The sequence below is a fragment of the Hemicordylus capensis genome, chromosome 2 (genome assembly GCF_027244095.1).
Source record: "Hemicordylus capensis ecotype Gifberg chromosome 2, rHemCap1.1.pri, whole genome shotgun sequence".
Taxonomy (NCBI): domain Eukaryota; kingdom Metazoa; phylum Chordata; class Lepidosauria; order Squamata; family Cordylidae; genus Hemicordylus; species Hemicordylus capensis.
Window position 1 is genome coordinate 9,094,264 of NC_069658.1, and position 16,471 is coordinate 9,110,734.

Here is a 16,471-nt window from a genome sequence, read left to right on the forward strand (position 1 = left end):
AAGGTGAAGTCTATGAAGTGGGCTTTGCTGTGGACAGTGATGGAGAGTCACTGTACAGACTTAAGGAGAGGGCTGGTGGGAGATAGCGTCAGGAGAGAAAGATGAGTTTAGCAAAAGTGTTGTGAATTGACTAACGAGGAGAGATGTGGCAGGAAGTCAGGCCAGCAAGAATGACATTATAATAATGTAGATATGAGGTTATCAGAGCAAGGTTATAGTGGCAGTTCTTACGATTCACCCTCAGGTCTTGAAGAATTGTGTCCATTCATTAATTTATTGATTGAGAGTTGAGTCTCTAAAGTTTTTGAAAGAGCCATTAATAGGTAATGAGATTAAAAGGTGACAAACATTTCCGATTCTAACGTTTACAACAGGATTGCCTTTGAAATGCTCCTAATAACATACAATGAATTTTTTTTTACCAGTGTAGCCTTTGTCATTGGGAAGCCTGAACTGGAAGGGATGCAAATGGCCAGTCATCTTGATTGGATCTTTGATATATGTGGAATAAAAATGCATAGAAGCGGGGAATATTAAGGGTAATCGGTGAAAGGAAATGCATTTGAAACACTTGCCTGCTGAATTAATTTCAAGGAGGGGAGGCATGTTGAAGAAGCTAGCTTTAAAGGTGGAAGGGAAGAGCAATGAGAATAGATATTCCCCCTCTAAAAAGATACGGGAGGAGAAAGATAGGTCTGGTTTGAAATCTAAGATGTGCGTTTGGTGCGTCTTAAGTAACTTTGAATGAATGGATGTTTAGATATACTGGAGAGAGACTGAAAGGAAAGGCAGGGGGGATTGACTAGTGAAAAGACCCTGAAATATGAAAAGGGAAACATTTGTGGTGGGGTTTTAAAGTTTATTCCATCTTATTTATGCATGCATTCATGCATGCTTTTTAACATCTTCTGCTGGTAGAAGAGACACTTTCTCCCCATCATAGGAAACTGCCAGCATCTAACGGGGATGCTCTCTGTACTTTTTAGCTAATTAATTGCATACCAGTGCAGCGTTGATAGCCCTTAGAAAGGCTGGCAAAAGCTTTTAAATTCTTAAGGCATACTATCTTCCAGGATAGCTTTGCAAAGAAATGATGGATGCTCCCTAATGTATATAACTTAACTGCAGGTGGTGTTCTGAGAATCATATTTCTTACTTTAATGGCCATTGTGTAAGGGGACACTTGAGAACTTAAAATGCAAGAGCCCTACTGAATCAGACCAAAAGTTTATCAGATCTAACATCTTGCTCCCCATAGGAGCCACAGCAGATCAAAGAGTTGGAAGGAGACCCTGGAGGTCTTCTGGCTGAGCTCAGAGCAGGAAACTGCTATAGCAGCCCCAACAGAGGGCTGTCCAGGCTGTGTTTGAAAACTTCCCAGGAAGGAGATCCCACCACCGCACGAGGCAATCATTTCACAGTCAAACAGCTCTTACGCTTAGGAAATTCCTCCTAATGTCTAGCCCATATCTGCTTCCTTGTCATAGGAAGAGAGCCAGTGTGGTGTAGTGGTTAGTGTGTTGGACTAGGACCAGGGAGACCTGAGTTCAAATCCCCATTCAGCCATGAAACTCACTGGGTGTCTCTGGGCCAATCGCGTATCTCTCAGCTTAATCTACCTCACTGGGTTGTTGTGAGGATAAACATAACCATATACACCAGTCTGGGTTCCTTGGAGGAACAGCGGGATATAAATGTAAAAATAAAAAAATAGGTTCTAGTCCTGCCCTCTGGAGCAAGTCTGCTCCTTCTTCTCTCACAGCCCTTCAGATCTTTGAAGGCTGCAACCATATCTTCCCTTAGCTAAACATGCCTAGCGTCTTTAACTGTTCCTCATAGGACTTGGTTTCTGAACCTCTCGCCATCTTGATTGCCTTCTTCTGGAACCCGTTCCAGATTATCAACACCTTCCTTAAAATACTGGGCACAGTATCATGATCTGGACACTCTGCTTTTATTAATGGAGCCTAAGACTGCCACTTTAAGTGGTGCAGCGGGAAAATCCTTGACTAGCAAGCAGAAGGTTGCAGGTTCAAATCTCCACTGGCATGTTTCCCAGACTATAGGAACACCTATACAGTGGTCCCTCGACTTACGTAAATAATCCATTCCGAACGCACGTTCGGAGGTTGAAATTTTCGTAAGTCGAGGAGCACACCACGGAAGTCTTAAAGCACTCGTAATTCGAGGAAGCCGCATCTAAACATTCGTAGGTCGAGTAAGCAACTACTTCCGGTAAGCAACTACTTCCGGTCTTTTTGTCGCTCGTAACTCGAAAACAACGTAAGTTGAGTAGTTCGTAGGTCGAGGGATTACTGTATTGGGCAGCAGCAATATAGGAAGATGCTGAAAGGCGTCATCTCAGACTGCGTGGGAGGAGGCCATGGCAAACCCCTCCTGTATTCTACCAAAAGAAAACCAGAGGGCTCTGTGGTCGCCAGGAGTCGAAATCGACCTGACAGCACACTTTACCTTTACCTAAGATTGCATTCACTCCTCTAGCTGCTGCATCACACAGCAGGCCTCTAGGAAGCCCACAAGCCAGGCAGGGAGCCCTCGCCTGCTGTTTGATCCTCAGTGACTATTATTCAGAGGTACACTGCCTCGGAACATGGAGGTTCCTTTTAGCCACTATGGCTAACTGCTGTTGCTAATTGCTACCATCCACAAATGTGCCTTCTTCCCAAGTTAAAGCTTGACAGCTGCAGACCACCTTGAGTGCAGGAAAGCCAGCATGTTACTGTTACTACTACTACAACAAACAATATTTATATACTTCTTTTCAACAAAATTTCCCATCGTGGAATAGAAATGAGATAAATATTTACATTCTCTTATTATAGAGAAATAAATAAATGAGGCCCCCTGTCCCCAAAGGGCTCACAGTCTAAAAAAGAAACATAAGATAGACACCAGCAACACCCACCGGAGGAATCATGTGTTGGGGGCCCTAAACAAAATGTTCTTCAGAGTGGCTTCTGTGAATAATACGAGTGGGCTTCTGCACCTGTGCAGAGAGCTAACGCGTCTGCTTTCCAGAGCTCCAGCTCCTTTGAATTGGCGGGAACCCCGCCTCCACGCCACTCTTTAGGTGCTGCAGAAGCGTCATCCTCTCCGTTTGAGCATCTGCCGTAGCCACGGGAGAAAATGGCATGCTGCAGCGGGCAGGATGAGAGAGTGTGTAGACTCACAGAAGATGACTAAGAAGAACCCTTGTTAAGCTGATGGTCTTAATGGGGAACATGTAGGGAAAGGTATTCTCCCAGATAGCCTGGGCCTAAGAGGTTCGGGCTATCTATCTATCTATCTATCTATCTATCTATCTATCTATCTATCTATCTATCTATCTCTATTTTTGTGCTTACCGTGTTTCCCCGAAAATAAGACAGTGTCTTATATTAATTTTAGCCCCCCAAAATGCACTAGGGCATATTAGCGGTACATCAGAAATTACTGCTAGGTCTTACTTTCGGGGTAGGTCTTACTTTCGGGGAAACAGTTATATCCCGCTCTTCCTCCGAGGAGTACATGGTTATTTTTATCCTCACAACAACCCTGTGAGGTGAGGTTAGGCTGAGAGATGCATGACTGCCCCAGAGTCACCCAGTGAGTTTCATGGTTGATTGAATGGGGATTTGAACTCGGGTCTTCCCGGTCCTAGTCCACTATCCTATGCTGGCTCTTTTCTGCTGCAGGATCTATCTAGGTATGACCAAAAGAACTCTTCTGGGTTGGATAAGCACCTGCAACCCTGCATCAAGAGCTCCAGTGCAATTCTTGCACTCTGGTGCGTTTTTCTGGGTGCAAAGGTTGAACCCAGATGAGTGATCAGCTTCAAGTCTTCTGCTGGCAGCTGAGAGCCAAGCTATGCAAGCAGGTGGTGGGCCCTGGGCTATTTTCTTCCCCCTAAGTAGGAGCATGGTTGAGGGAAAGGGGGATGAGGATGTGGCAGGGAGAGGGATTGCCCCCCACTGCCCTGCTAATCCAGCTCAGGCCCCCTGTTGCTGTTTTTTGCTCTGAGAAGGAGGCTGGTGCCAATAAGAACTTTTTCTCCCCGGACAAATATCTGCTGGGAGCCGAGTTCAGTTTGGGACCGTGACGGGGCACATTCTTAGAGGCCCCTCTTGCAATGCTGGAGTCCTGAGCTAGGTTTCCCTCCCATAGTGGTTTTTTGGGTGGGGGCTAACACTCAAGGGTAGCTTCTCCCAGACTACTCTCTTCTGGGCTCTATAACCAGGCTTTGCAATAGAATTTTTTTCCCCATTTGAAGGCATATTTCATGCATGTCCTTGATCTCCTCTCCTCTTCCTCCCCTTATTCCCTCTCATGCACACTTAAAAAAAAAAAAATTCCCATCTCCCCCCACTGCACAGATATGACAATTTGAAATAATTGCCTAAAAGCAGAAGTGGTTTCAGATTTCTGTTGAACAGCTTTGGAGTTATCTCTGGAAGAAATAGGAAGCAGCTCTTTGCAGAGACCAAAAATAAAATAAGAAAACGTTGGAGAGAGCAGTGGGCATTTCTGGCTCACCAAGTTAAATGGGAAAAGTCAGACAGCTGCCAGGCTGTGCCTCTCTAATGGTTGCAAATGGCTTTTCGGTTTCAGAAGTTAAATTTTTAGAGTGTGCATAGTTTTTTTTTCTAAATAAAACCTTTGTCCCTGATACTGTTGAATTGCATCATTCTTAGGCGCTTGGTCAGCATCTATTTTGGGCATAAGAGCCATGCTTGGACGTGAGCACAGGTGGAGGGGCCAGCAAAATTGCCCCCAGTTGCCACCTATAGAAACATAGAAAACTGCCATATACCAAGTCAGACTATTGGTCTATCTAGCTCAGTATTGTCTACACAGACTGGCGGCAGCTTCTTCAAGGTTGCAGGCAGGAATCTCGGAAATGCAGTCAGGACTGGAACCTTTGTCCTTCTGCGTGCAAGCATGCAGATGTTCTTCCCAGAGAGGCCCGACCCCCTAAGGGGAAGATTTTATAGTGCTCGCATGTAGTCTCTCATTCAGTGCAAACCATGGTGGACTCTGCTTAGCAAAGGGGGCAGTTCATTCTGCCACAAGACCAGGTCTCTTCCCCTGTCCATGCTCACAGTGGCACAGTTACAAATATCGCCCTTTTGGAACAGGCCCAAAGCCCATCAATGCCAGCATCCTGTTGCCCACAGTGGCCCACCAGATGCCTCTGGGGAGCCCACAGGAAGGAAGTGTTTGCATGCTCTCTCGCTCTCTCTTGCTGTTGCTCTGCTGCGTCCTGCCTCTGAGGCTGTAGGTGGCCTCTCGCTACCTATCCGACTAGGAGCCCTTGATAGCCCTTTCCTCCGTGAATTTGTCTAAGCCTCTTTTAAAGCCATCCAGGATCAAGAGTCACGCGGCTCTAACAAAGCTGCTATTCAGAGTGAGGATTCGGGGTTCTCTGCTTAGGCAGGCCTGTGTGTACCAGGCGCCGTGCCCACCCCTCTGCATGCTTAGATCCAACACTGGAGATCTGGCAGATCCAACACTGGAGATCTGGCAGATCCAACCTTGTCTTAAGTTTGCTTGGGCACAAGAGCAGTAGGTAGAGATCCTGTGGGACAGGAGGGTGCTCTCTACAAGCAGATTCTATCTCCAGAGGGGACATAAGCATAGGTAGATGTTGTTATTGTTGTTTTTATTTTTATTATTTTACATTTTACATCCCGCTCTTCCTCCAAGGAGCCCAGAGCGGTGTACTACAGACTTGAGTTTCTCCTCACAACAACCCTGTGAAGTAGGTTGGGCTGAGAGAGAAGTGACTGGCCCAGAGTCACCCAGCTAGTTTCATGGCTGAGTGGGGATTTGAACTCGGGTCTCCCTGGTCCTAGTCCAGCACTCTAACCACTACACCACATGCGGGGTGGACAGAGCTGCCTTATTATATACCAAGTTAGACCATTGGTCCATCTTGCTCAGTATTACACTGACTGGCACTGACTCTCCAAGATTTCAGGCAGGAGTCTTTCTCAGCCCTAAATTGGGGAACCAGGGTCAGAACCTGGGACCATCTGCATGCAAAGCAGATGCTGTATCACTGAGCTACAGCCCCATCCGGTTAGGTGTAAGGATGTTGTTGCACACTTTCTCCAAGGAGCCCAAGGCATGGTATGTGTTTCCATGTTAGCTGGTTACATTTTTATACTGCCCCATCCAAAGGCTTTGGGTGGTGCACAACAACCCTGTGAGGTAGGCTAGGCTGAGAGATGATGACTTCTCCAAGGTCGTTTAGTGATCTTCATGACAGAGAAGGGATTTGAACCTGAGGTTCACTGGTTCTAGACTGACACTCACTGCACGTATGGATCAGCTGCAATCCTGGGTGTGTGAATGTGAATGCTAGTCAAATCCTAGTGACTGAAGGATTTTCACCGGATGGTGCCTCTGCCAGTTTAATCTGATGCAGCAGGAAAGTGTGTGCCATTTTTATTGCTGTGTAACCTTTTTTCAATCTTGTTTTGATATTTCCTTGTTTAAATGTCTAGATGTTAATCACTTTATATTATTTCTTTAAAGCTGTGTGTGTGTGTGTGTGTGTGTGTGTGTGTGTGTGTGTGTGTGTGTGTTGTTTTAAATGATTGGGGTTTTTTTGTGGTGGTATTGGGCACTGCCCAGAGCCTCTGTATAGGGCAGGATTAAAATGTAACAAGTAAACTACAATCCCCATCATCCCCTGCTACATTTTATTGTGGCTGGGGATGATGGGAATTATAGTTCAGCCGTATCTGGAGGACCACAGGTTGGCAACCCCTATTCTAGAAGGTTCGGGGGCATATTTGGGAGCGTACAGTTGGTGAGAAACAGTAGCCAGATTTGCTCCCACTGTCCTTGGTTATCAGCCTGTTTTCCGATACTTGTCCCTAGAAAGCGTTGCCCCTATTTTGCCCTCCTTTTTGCTTTTGTAGGGAGAGGGCTTTTGGCTCCTGGCCTCCAGTCCCCTTGGTGGTGCTTCTCCTTTTTTCTTCTTCTGGATATCCTTCATGTTCTCTGAAAACTCTGTGTAGTCTAGAACTCACTCACACCCCCTAAGGCTTGTGATTTCGGGGAAGGCTGGTGGTGCTGATAGTCAAGCAGACTTTCAGAAAAGCTTGTCTGCCACTACTGATCTCATAATTAAGAAACCCCTGATGAGCTTCTAAGGAAGACTAGAGTTCCTTAATGCATTGACCTTTTTCAGGGAAGCTCGTCTCTTGGTTGCCAACCACTTAGGGCAGGGCTGCTGAACTTTGGTCCTCCTGCAGATGTCGGCCTACAGCTCCCATGTTCCCTGGCTATTGGCCACTGTGCCTGGGGAGTATGGGAGTTGTAGTCCAAAAACAGATGGGGGGGGGCGTAAGTTGAGCAGGCCTGACTTAGTGTCTGCTTGTTTTCCTCTGTGAAAATAATAATTTTGATGTAGAATGTGTGTTGATGTTCAGAACTCTCTTGTCATGGCTCCATTCTGTATCAGACGTTTTCTAAAACCCAAAGCGTCCTTACCTTCTCTTCCCCTCCTCGCCGTAGGTATTCCAACTTGATTTTGAACTTGTTCTCCCTGATGGTCGATGCCAACATTCCGGACATTGCTCTTGAGCCGGACAAGACTGTGAGAAAGGTAAACACACAGTTTATTGTACTACAAAGCAAATCCAAGTTAAGATGTGGCCACCACCCACCCACAAAGTCGCTTAATCTGCCCCCTTCCCTCCTAGTTGCCGTGCCAAACTTTAGTCAGGGTGTGTTTAGAGATTTGCTCACGGTTTTACTTGCGAGAGAAAGTAGTAACGTCTGTTAAATTATCTGTATTTCAAGAGAATTCTGGAAGGTCAAAGGACCAGTGCCAGTCTGTCTCTTGGGTAGATCCTTCAGCCCTGAGTTGATGCCCTTGTGCCATCTGAGTGATGCTGTGGGCATTCCTGTGATGCCCACAGCCACACAGAAGCAATAGGGGCAGGGGGCGATAAATTTCACTCCCGGACTGACAAATACAGTGACTGATGTTCTGGCTAATGCTGCGTGCCTGCAGACAAAAGCAGCACACGTGTAGGGACTGCTTATACTCTTCTGCAGAGCAGACGCTCATACGTGTGGGGGCACACCATTTTTGCTGTTCTCCTCTTCCCTGGGAAGCGTTTTGTGCAACCTGAAATATGGCTGCCAACGCTCCCATCTACAACAATGCTGGTGGTGAAGCGAATGCATAGTGGGGAACTTGAGATCATGATAATGCTAACACCCCTTGCCCCTGTTCAATACTCCCTCCTCACTCTGGGCCCTCTCCAACTATCCATGAATTTGCAGGCTACATCTGAATGCTTGTTTATTTAAAATGCCCCTATCCCACCATTAGACAACAATAAGAATCAACACTATTGAAAGAAATGGCAAAAAACCCACAAACAATTAAACGCATTAACACAATGCCATAACTGAATTAAAAATGATTAAAACCAGATTTAAAATGTACCTTGAAAGAGGAGGGTTTTCACGTTCTGATGAAAACTCATTGGAGAAGCTCCTCTGGGAGGGCATTCCAAAGATGAGGGGCCACTACTGAAAAGGCCCAGTCCCTGGTCCCTGCCAACCAGATCTGTGTTAGTGGCAGATTCAAGAGCAAGGCCTGCTCAGGAGAGTGAATATACATATAGGAGAGCCCAACCCATGTCAGCCTGAACCATAAACTTTGTGCACTCCTGTTTTCAAAGTATGCAGCGATGCAGTTTGCCTTGCATCTGCTGAGCTCCACATGCATAGGTGCAAATCTGATGCCCATTGCAATCCCAACCCTCTATGCATTTGATCAAACATTAGCATAAGACTGTGCGCTAACCATCCCTCAAACAATTGTTTGTGTGCTGCACGCTCACACAGAGGAATTTAGCAGTGTGAATTGCCCCCCCCCCACTTTTGCAAAGCGAGAAACACAAAATCAGAAGCAACCTCCGAGGTGTTCTACAGAAAAAGTCTATAAAAGTGTGGAGTCTGCCCAACAAAATCAATCTGCAGTATCGCTATGTTTTGGTAATTCAGAACTGTGTCATCTTCCATCTGGTCTGCTTTAATTCTAATAAGGAGAATTGCCACTTCTTAGAACATTTCTGATTTCTGTTGTGAAGGCTTCCTGTTTTTTACCCTTGTCATTGACTGAAGTGTAGTCAAGAAGGATATATAATTGGTAGAAGTTTGGCCATCAAAGAAAAGAATTGGCAATCGTTCTGGATTTCAAGAATCATGCTGCTTTTATTTTTTTTCATATGTAGCCTTCAAGTTCTGACTTGCCATTTAGTTTAGTCTCATTTATCTCTGTCAGGAGTTCACTGTTGCTTGACGTGATGGTGTTTGTGTTCGCCTTGGACGCTTTCTTGCCAGCAGTCTGACATTCTCCCTTTATCACAGAGAGTCTCCTTGTCTGTGTTTTCATGCTCATTAAGGCATGGCTTAACTGGCTGATTATTAATGCGTGGGTAACAGCTTGCATGTTTCGCATTGGTGGGATTCCATGTTCTCTCTGTCCCAGTGTATTTCTTGCACCCTTACCTTAGCATTCCAAGCACTAAGAGGTATTTCTCAAGGGTTTTTTTAAAAAATGGAACAGCTTTTTTGAATATTGCCAGTCTTGCAAAGACTTGCTTTATTGTGCAATTGCTGCACCTCTATATCTGAATCTTATTTATTTTCAAATTACTCTTCAGAGCGGGTAACTGTAGGTGCGGATGACCTTTTTGTCTTTTCTGAGTCCTCCTGTGCACTGTTGGGGAGGGTCAGTTGTTATCTATGGGTGTCTGTGAAACTTAAGTAATCCATTTCTATTTAGAACAGTGAGTTGCTTTTGCTCTTGTGTGATATGTTGTCTTTTTAAAATAATAATAATGCAACTAAAGGTTACAGCATTAGATATAATCAAGGATAGGAATTATACATTGTCTTGCTGTAATGCGGTTGAGGGACTGTAAGGAATACTAAATGCATGTCATTTATTAATGTATGTTAGTCTGCCAGAATGGAGATACATCCCCAAACGGTGCTTTTATTTATGTATTCATGTCAGAATTGTATACCGCCTTTCATAAAAATAACCCCAAGGTGGCTTACAGTATCTTTAAAAGAATACAGATATATTAAACACTTCAAACAATACAAATATTAAATTTCAATATTTAAAATATCACACAGCTATTAGTGGGAAACAAAAACACAATAAAACACAACAGTATACAGAGCAGGAGCAACACAGAATATAGTGCTCATCTAAAAGCCTGGGTTAAAAAAAACCCGTGTTTTTACTTGCCTTCCAAAAGCTGTTCTGGAAGCTGAGGAGCAGATGCCAGCTGGCGTAGCAGATCATAAAGGGTTGATCTAATTATACAGATGTTCTCTGATCAACTCACTTTCAGACATACAAGAAAACAGGGGATACCAACTTTTTGTCCCCAGACTGCAAATTGCCTTTGGCCATTGTGGCTGGGATAAGGGAATTTATAGTCCAAGAACATCTGGGGACTCAAAGTTAGGAGCCTCTGTAATAAAAAGTGGATAAAACTATTTAAGCGGGTATCGACTTTTATGGTGCCTACAACTGTGTGTGTTAATCACTCACACACTGAACAAACAGCACCCAAATCTGAGAACAGCCTCCAATGAGAGGTACTCTGTGTTGAGGCAATGTGAAAATGTGTGTCTGTTTTATGTGTGTAAATTGTCCCCTGATGATACAGTTGTTGTACAATACACATGTGTGACCTCACCCTACTTTTAAACGTTTTATTTATAAAGTCGATGATTATTATTTACATTTATATCCCACTCTTCCTCCAGGGAGCCCAGAGCGGTGTACTACATACTTAAGTTTCTCCTCACAACAACCCTGTGAAGTAGGTTAGGTTGAGAGAGAAGTGACTGGTCACCCAGCTAGTTTCATGGCTGAATGGGGACTTGAACTTGGGTCTCCCCGGTCCTAGTCCAGCACTCTTACTACTACACCACACTGGCTCTGACATTTTCCAGTTGTTTCTACTGCATTGGTTCATACCCTAGCTGGTGTGTGGGCCTATTCTTTGTACAATCATTCAGTCTGTGTGCTTACATAAAACGCGGAGTGCATGTAGTTGCATTGCGAACAATACAGGAAGCCCTCCAGTATTTCGGGGGTTACATTCCAGGAAAGTCCCGCGAACAGGGAATCCGCAATATCGGAGTGCCTAACCTAACCCAACGGGCGGGGAGGTTTAACGTTTAAATGGCCACCCTCCCCACTTCGGGTAGGCTCCACAAGTGACTGGGACACTTGAGCTATGGCAGGCGGTAGCTCTCAAATAAGCGAAACTAACCCCCATAATACCTAAACTGGTATTCCGGCAGATGGCCTGCAGATCACTGAAACTGTGGGAAATGAACCCGTGAATCTCAAGATCCATTTCTACTACACTTTTCTTGTGATTTCCAAATGGCAGTGAGGGTCGGCAACTCTCTCTTAAACTTCCCTCGGCTCACCTGGCAAGCTTGCTCAAACTAATTTAACAAGATAATACTGTATGTTGCGGAGAGGAGAATTAAATAGATGTTTTCAGTCTCTTGATTGATTTTTTTTCTTCCATCCCCCTTTAAAGTTTAGAGCTTTAAACAAGAAATCCATACAGGTTTCAAGAAGCTCAAATAAGATAAGGATCTGTTTTTCCTTGACCTGTAAAATTAAATTACCTTTTGCTGCCTGAATGAAGTCAATAGCCCAATTTCAGCCATAATATCACTTTCATGGGAGGGTTGAGGATAAAGGCTTGTAAAATTGGTTATGTTTCTCGAATAACAAGGCCAGCATGGCTATTTGTTTTATGCAGATGGTATTTCTAAGTCAGTTGTCTCCTGATGCAAGTCATAGAATTTTAGAGATAGAAGGGACCTAGTCCCATCCCCTGCTCAGTGCAGGAAACGGCACAAAGTCCCTTTTGAAAAAAGAACAAGACTGCATCAGAGAGAGAAATGCATCACAGTAACGGACCAATTTGTGTGTTTCAGTTCTGGTCATTCTGTAGGATTGTCAACTCTTTGAAGAGTGGTACGGGATAGCAGGGAATGACGTGACTAGCAAGCCAGAGGTTGCCGGTTTGAATCCCCGCTGGTATGTTTCCTAGACTATGGGAAACACCTATATCAGGTAGCAGCGATATAGGAAGATGCTAAAAGGCATCGTCTCATACTGTGCAGGAGAAGGCAATGGTCAACCCCTCCTGTATTCTACCAAAGACAACCACAGGGCTCTGTGGGTCCCAGGAGTCGACACCGACTCAACGGCACACTTTACCTTTACAGAATAGTGTTCAGTAGAGTTTTGACCAGGAACTGGTTTGTTTGTTTTTTCAGATCATGACCTTAGGATATTGTAACACCTTCATTGGCTTCTGGTTTATTTCCAAGTCCTGGTTATAATCTTTGAAGTCTGAAACTCAAGTACTAACTTAACAAGAACCCAGTTGGATCAAACTTGAGGCCCATCGAGTCTAGCAGTCTTTCCACAGTGACCAACTGTCTGCCTCTGGGAAGCCCACAAGCGGAGAGAGCCTATTACACAAGCTTCAGTGTGAGGAAGGAAGAGAGAGAAACCTGCATATGTGATCCTAACTACTCACACGTGTTGTCTTTGGAGGCCCTGCTTTGTGTCTCGTTGCTGTCCAAGGTGCTGCATTTGGATGGTACGATTCGGGGGCAGTGGCAGGCATTAGGTAGCGACTAGTAGCTCTCAGGCTTATTTGAAGCAGCTCTACAGATTTTAGGCCTGCTTCTCCCTCCCCTCCTTCCCAGCCAGTACCACAGACGTAATGGGCTAGTTGACTGCAGGCATGGCTGTGTCATACTTAATCTCCGTCCTCCAAGTGAAGCCTCAGAGCATGGTCTAAGGGCACACGATACAGCCACCTTGCTGAAGCTAAGCAGGTCTTGGTGTGGTCAATACCTGGATGGGGAACCACATATGCTGCCTTTGGGGGTTGGGCCACAGTTCATTGGTAGAGTTTTGTATGCTGAATGTCCCAGGTTCAGTCTCTGACATCTCCAGTAGGGCTGGGAAAGACCTCCTGCTTACAACCTTGGAGAAGTTGTAGCCAGTCAGTGTCGACAATACTGTGCTAAATAGACCAATGGATCTGACTCGGTAGAAGGCAGCTTCCTAGGTTCCTTCTACAGTCAATCTCTTCCCCCACCATTAATCTCCATTTTATTCCCCCTCACAGCAGTGCCTTTTGCTCTCTTCTTTTCCTGCTGCAGCATTCTCTTGCAATTCAGGAGGTTTATGTTGATGCAATTTTTTTGTACGTGCTGCCCTTCTGTGACTAGCTATGCCTCTCCAAGCCACCATTTTGTCGCTGGCTTTGCTTCCCCAAGCCACCATTTTGTGCTGGCTGCTCCCAAGGCTCTGGGAGGAAATGTAGCTCCCAGAAGCCTTAAGTCTGCCCACCCTTGAGATAGGATGTTAGCCATGTTGCCCAGACTATGGAATTCTCTACTCTGGCAGGTTTGTCTAGCCTGCACTCAGATGCCTGCTGAAAACCAGTTCTATTCCAGCATGCTTTTGATAGAAGAAGTAGTTTATGTTCCCTCCACCTCCACCTTTTCAGCCAGTTACTGTTGTGTGGTGTTGTCTTCTGTCCTGTCTTTTATCATTGGTGTGTTTTGTTTTGTTTTTTCCCCATCCTTGTTTTAACTGCTAATTATTAGCTGCCTTGGAAGACTCTTGCATATTAAAAATCCTGCTGATAAATAAATGACACTTTGGGGGACTCCTGATGTAGCCACCACCTTGCTGTGCTAGATTTCCAGGGTTCCGAGAAGGGCAACAAAGATGGTATGGAGACTCTGAAGAGGAGAAGACTAAGCGGAGATATGATCACCATCTTCAAATACCTGAAGGGTTGTTGCATAGGGGGGAGAGTGGACTTGTTTAAAACCAGTGGGTTGAAGTTACGATGAAGCCAATTCAGGCTAAGCATTAGGAAGAATACCCTAAGAGTAGGAGCTATTCAGCAGTTGACCTCATGCAGTGATGGACTTCCATTCACTGCAAGTTTTCCAATAGAGGCTGGATGGCCCTCTGTCAGGAAAACTTAGGCAAATTCCTACACCACACAGGGCGTTGGACTAAAAGACCTCCAGGGTCCGTCCCAGCTCTAAAATTATGTGATTCTATTCCAGTGAGATGGTTTTAGATAGGGGGATGTTGAAAATGTCCTTTTCCGCCTGCAGTCTAAAGTGGTAGAGTCCACTGTGCTGGTCTTTGACCGTAATAAAGATTGCTTGATTGGTAGAGTCCACTTCATCACCTGAGGACTCTATCCCGTTACTCCACTCCATGTGTTGACAAGGTATCAGATTAAACTATGGAGGGTCCTGCTGATGATTCATTTAAAATCCCTGTTAGAGACAGCGAGAACTCTGCTATAATTTGTGGGGAGGTTTCCTTGGTGTGATTCCAGTTGATTGGAATCATACAGCTATGGACTGTTGAAAAGAGGTATATAAATATTTGTCATAATAGTGGCACTTCAAGTGGCTACATGGTTCAGCATCAGTGTGGTTGGGTTTGTATTGGCCATGTCTTCATGAGAGTGACCCTGTGAATCAGCATAACCCCATCAAGAAACTGTGAGAATTTTGTTCTCTTTTGGAAGTACTCCTGTAAGTACCCCCACCCCATTCCTGTTGGAAGTATGGTAACCAGCAAGAGGACTCTTTTGATTAAACCCTCCTAAATGAGCAGAGAGACACCTTTTGAAGTGCTGGTGCTCTCATATTGAGCAGAGAGAGAGCAACTGTACCTATCCATCCCCAGCACAGCATCCTACCAGTGGTGGTTGCTAGCATATCCCTTGTATTTCTGTTTCGCTTGTGAGCACTTTGGGGATAGGGAACAATTCATTCATTCATTCATTCATTCATTCTATGTAAACCACTTTGAAAACTTTGAAAAGTGCTATACAAATGTTCATAGCAAAACGTAGTGGTGGTGGCACTTCAGATGTGGATCCAGTGAAAGGTGTACCTTGTCCCATTGCTGCCCACCTTTAAACAAGCGCTGTTGCTTTTTTAGGTTGTTTTGTCCAAGACTGAAATTATTGTTGCTGCTGATTTTATTTTTATGATAATATGCTTCTTCTGAGGAGGCAGGAGAATAGTTGATATCCTTCTGGATATAGCAGCAGTATTCGGCATGAGAACCGGAGTCCCTCTTCCATGATGTTATGTGGGCATGATGACCTTCTCATGACAGCCGAGCCTGCAGCCACCGAGGGTGTAGCTAGGGGGCACATGGGCATCAGGTATTGAAAAGTAACGAGTGACTACCACAGCAGTAAAAGTTGTGAATTTCTGTAGGTAGACCTGACCAAAAAAAATCAGGTCTAAAAATGGCTTAGGGGACTCTGGGAAGAGCCCTGTTGAATCGAATGTAGGGTTCGTCTCATCCAGCATCCTGTCTTCAACAGTTAGTCACGCATCTAGAGGGGTAGACACTCTAGATCAGGGATTCTCAAACTTGGGTCCTCAGGTGTTATTGGTCTTCAACTCCCATAATCCCCAGCCTCAGTGGCCTTTGGTTGGGGATTATGGGAGTTGAAGTCCAATAACACGTGAGGACCCAAGTTTGAGAATCACTGCTCTAGATGCATGGCAACAGTAGCCTCAGGCATCTAGTATTCAGAGGTCCACTGCCTCATTTAGCTATTATGGCTAATAGCCTTTTGTAGACCTGCTTGACTCTCTTTGAATACAAGGACAAGAGTCCAAAAGGGCAGGGGGAAGGAATCCCCTTCCCTAGAATAGAATAGCCAACGTCCTGACCGATGCTACACTTGGGCAACGAACAATGTTGCACTAGTGCAGGAAGTTTGCAGAGCTGCACGAAATCATGGGGATGCTCAAAACCCTGCTATTGCATAAAATCTACTTACAAAACGTATGAGGCATTCCACAGATTGTTCACCTTGTGGCCAGCACAATACTAGTCTGGACTCCAAACATAGCACAACAGTCTTATGCTAGTTCAGCGTCCTCCTGCAAGTGCAGCATTAGGATGTTGGGAGGTTCCTTTTCTTTTAATTATTTTTGGAAAGGAATTAGCAAAGAGGAGGCATGGAGAGAAAAGATGGGTGTGTGTGTTGCTTTTTCAAAGCAGTTGAGTGTGCTGCTTGTGAAGAAGACTTCCTTTGATTATTTTTAATGAAGAATACAGTTGCTATAGCGATCCAACACAGGGAAATATTTTGGTAGACAAAACCCCACATCGCCGTTAAGTATCAGTGGGTGTAAATTGTTCTATTTAAATAGACAAAGACTGGAAGATGACAAATCGGGAAGAAAGGGGGAAGAATGCTTTTATACTTCAAGCGTTTTAAATCATCTTACGAGTAGCTTTAAACACCGACTGAGTAAAGATTGTGAATAAATTAGAGTTCTCGGTTTCCCGCAACGGTTGCGATCGAGAGCA

The 16,471-nt window shown here is 44.9% G+C and overlaps 1 protein-coding gene across 2 annotated transcripts in view; it reads left to right on the forward strand.

The window, feature by feature from the left end:
- The window catches only part of PIK3C3 (phosphatidylinositol 3-kinase catalytic subunit type 3), a 148,827-nt gene that overhangs the window by 99,728 nt on the left and 32,628 nt on the right, over window positions 1-16,471 (forward strand). Inside the window, exon 23 of one of the 2 annotated variants that reach the window (XM_053301985.1) lies at window positions 7,525-7,615. The exons of the other annotated variant lie outside the window; for it this stretch is intronic. Coding sequence (XP_053157960.1) covers window positions 7,525-7,615 — 91 coding nt within the window. The remainder of the gene's footprint in view (window positions 1-7,524; window positions 7,616-16,471) is intronic. 2 annotated transcript variants of the gene reach the window in all.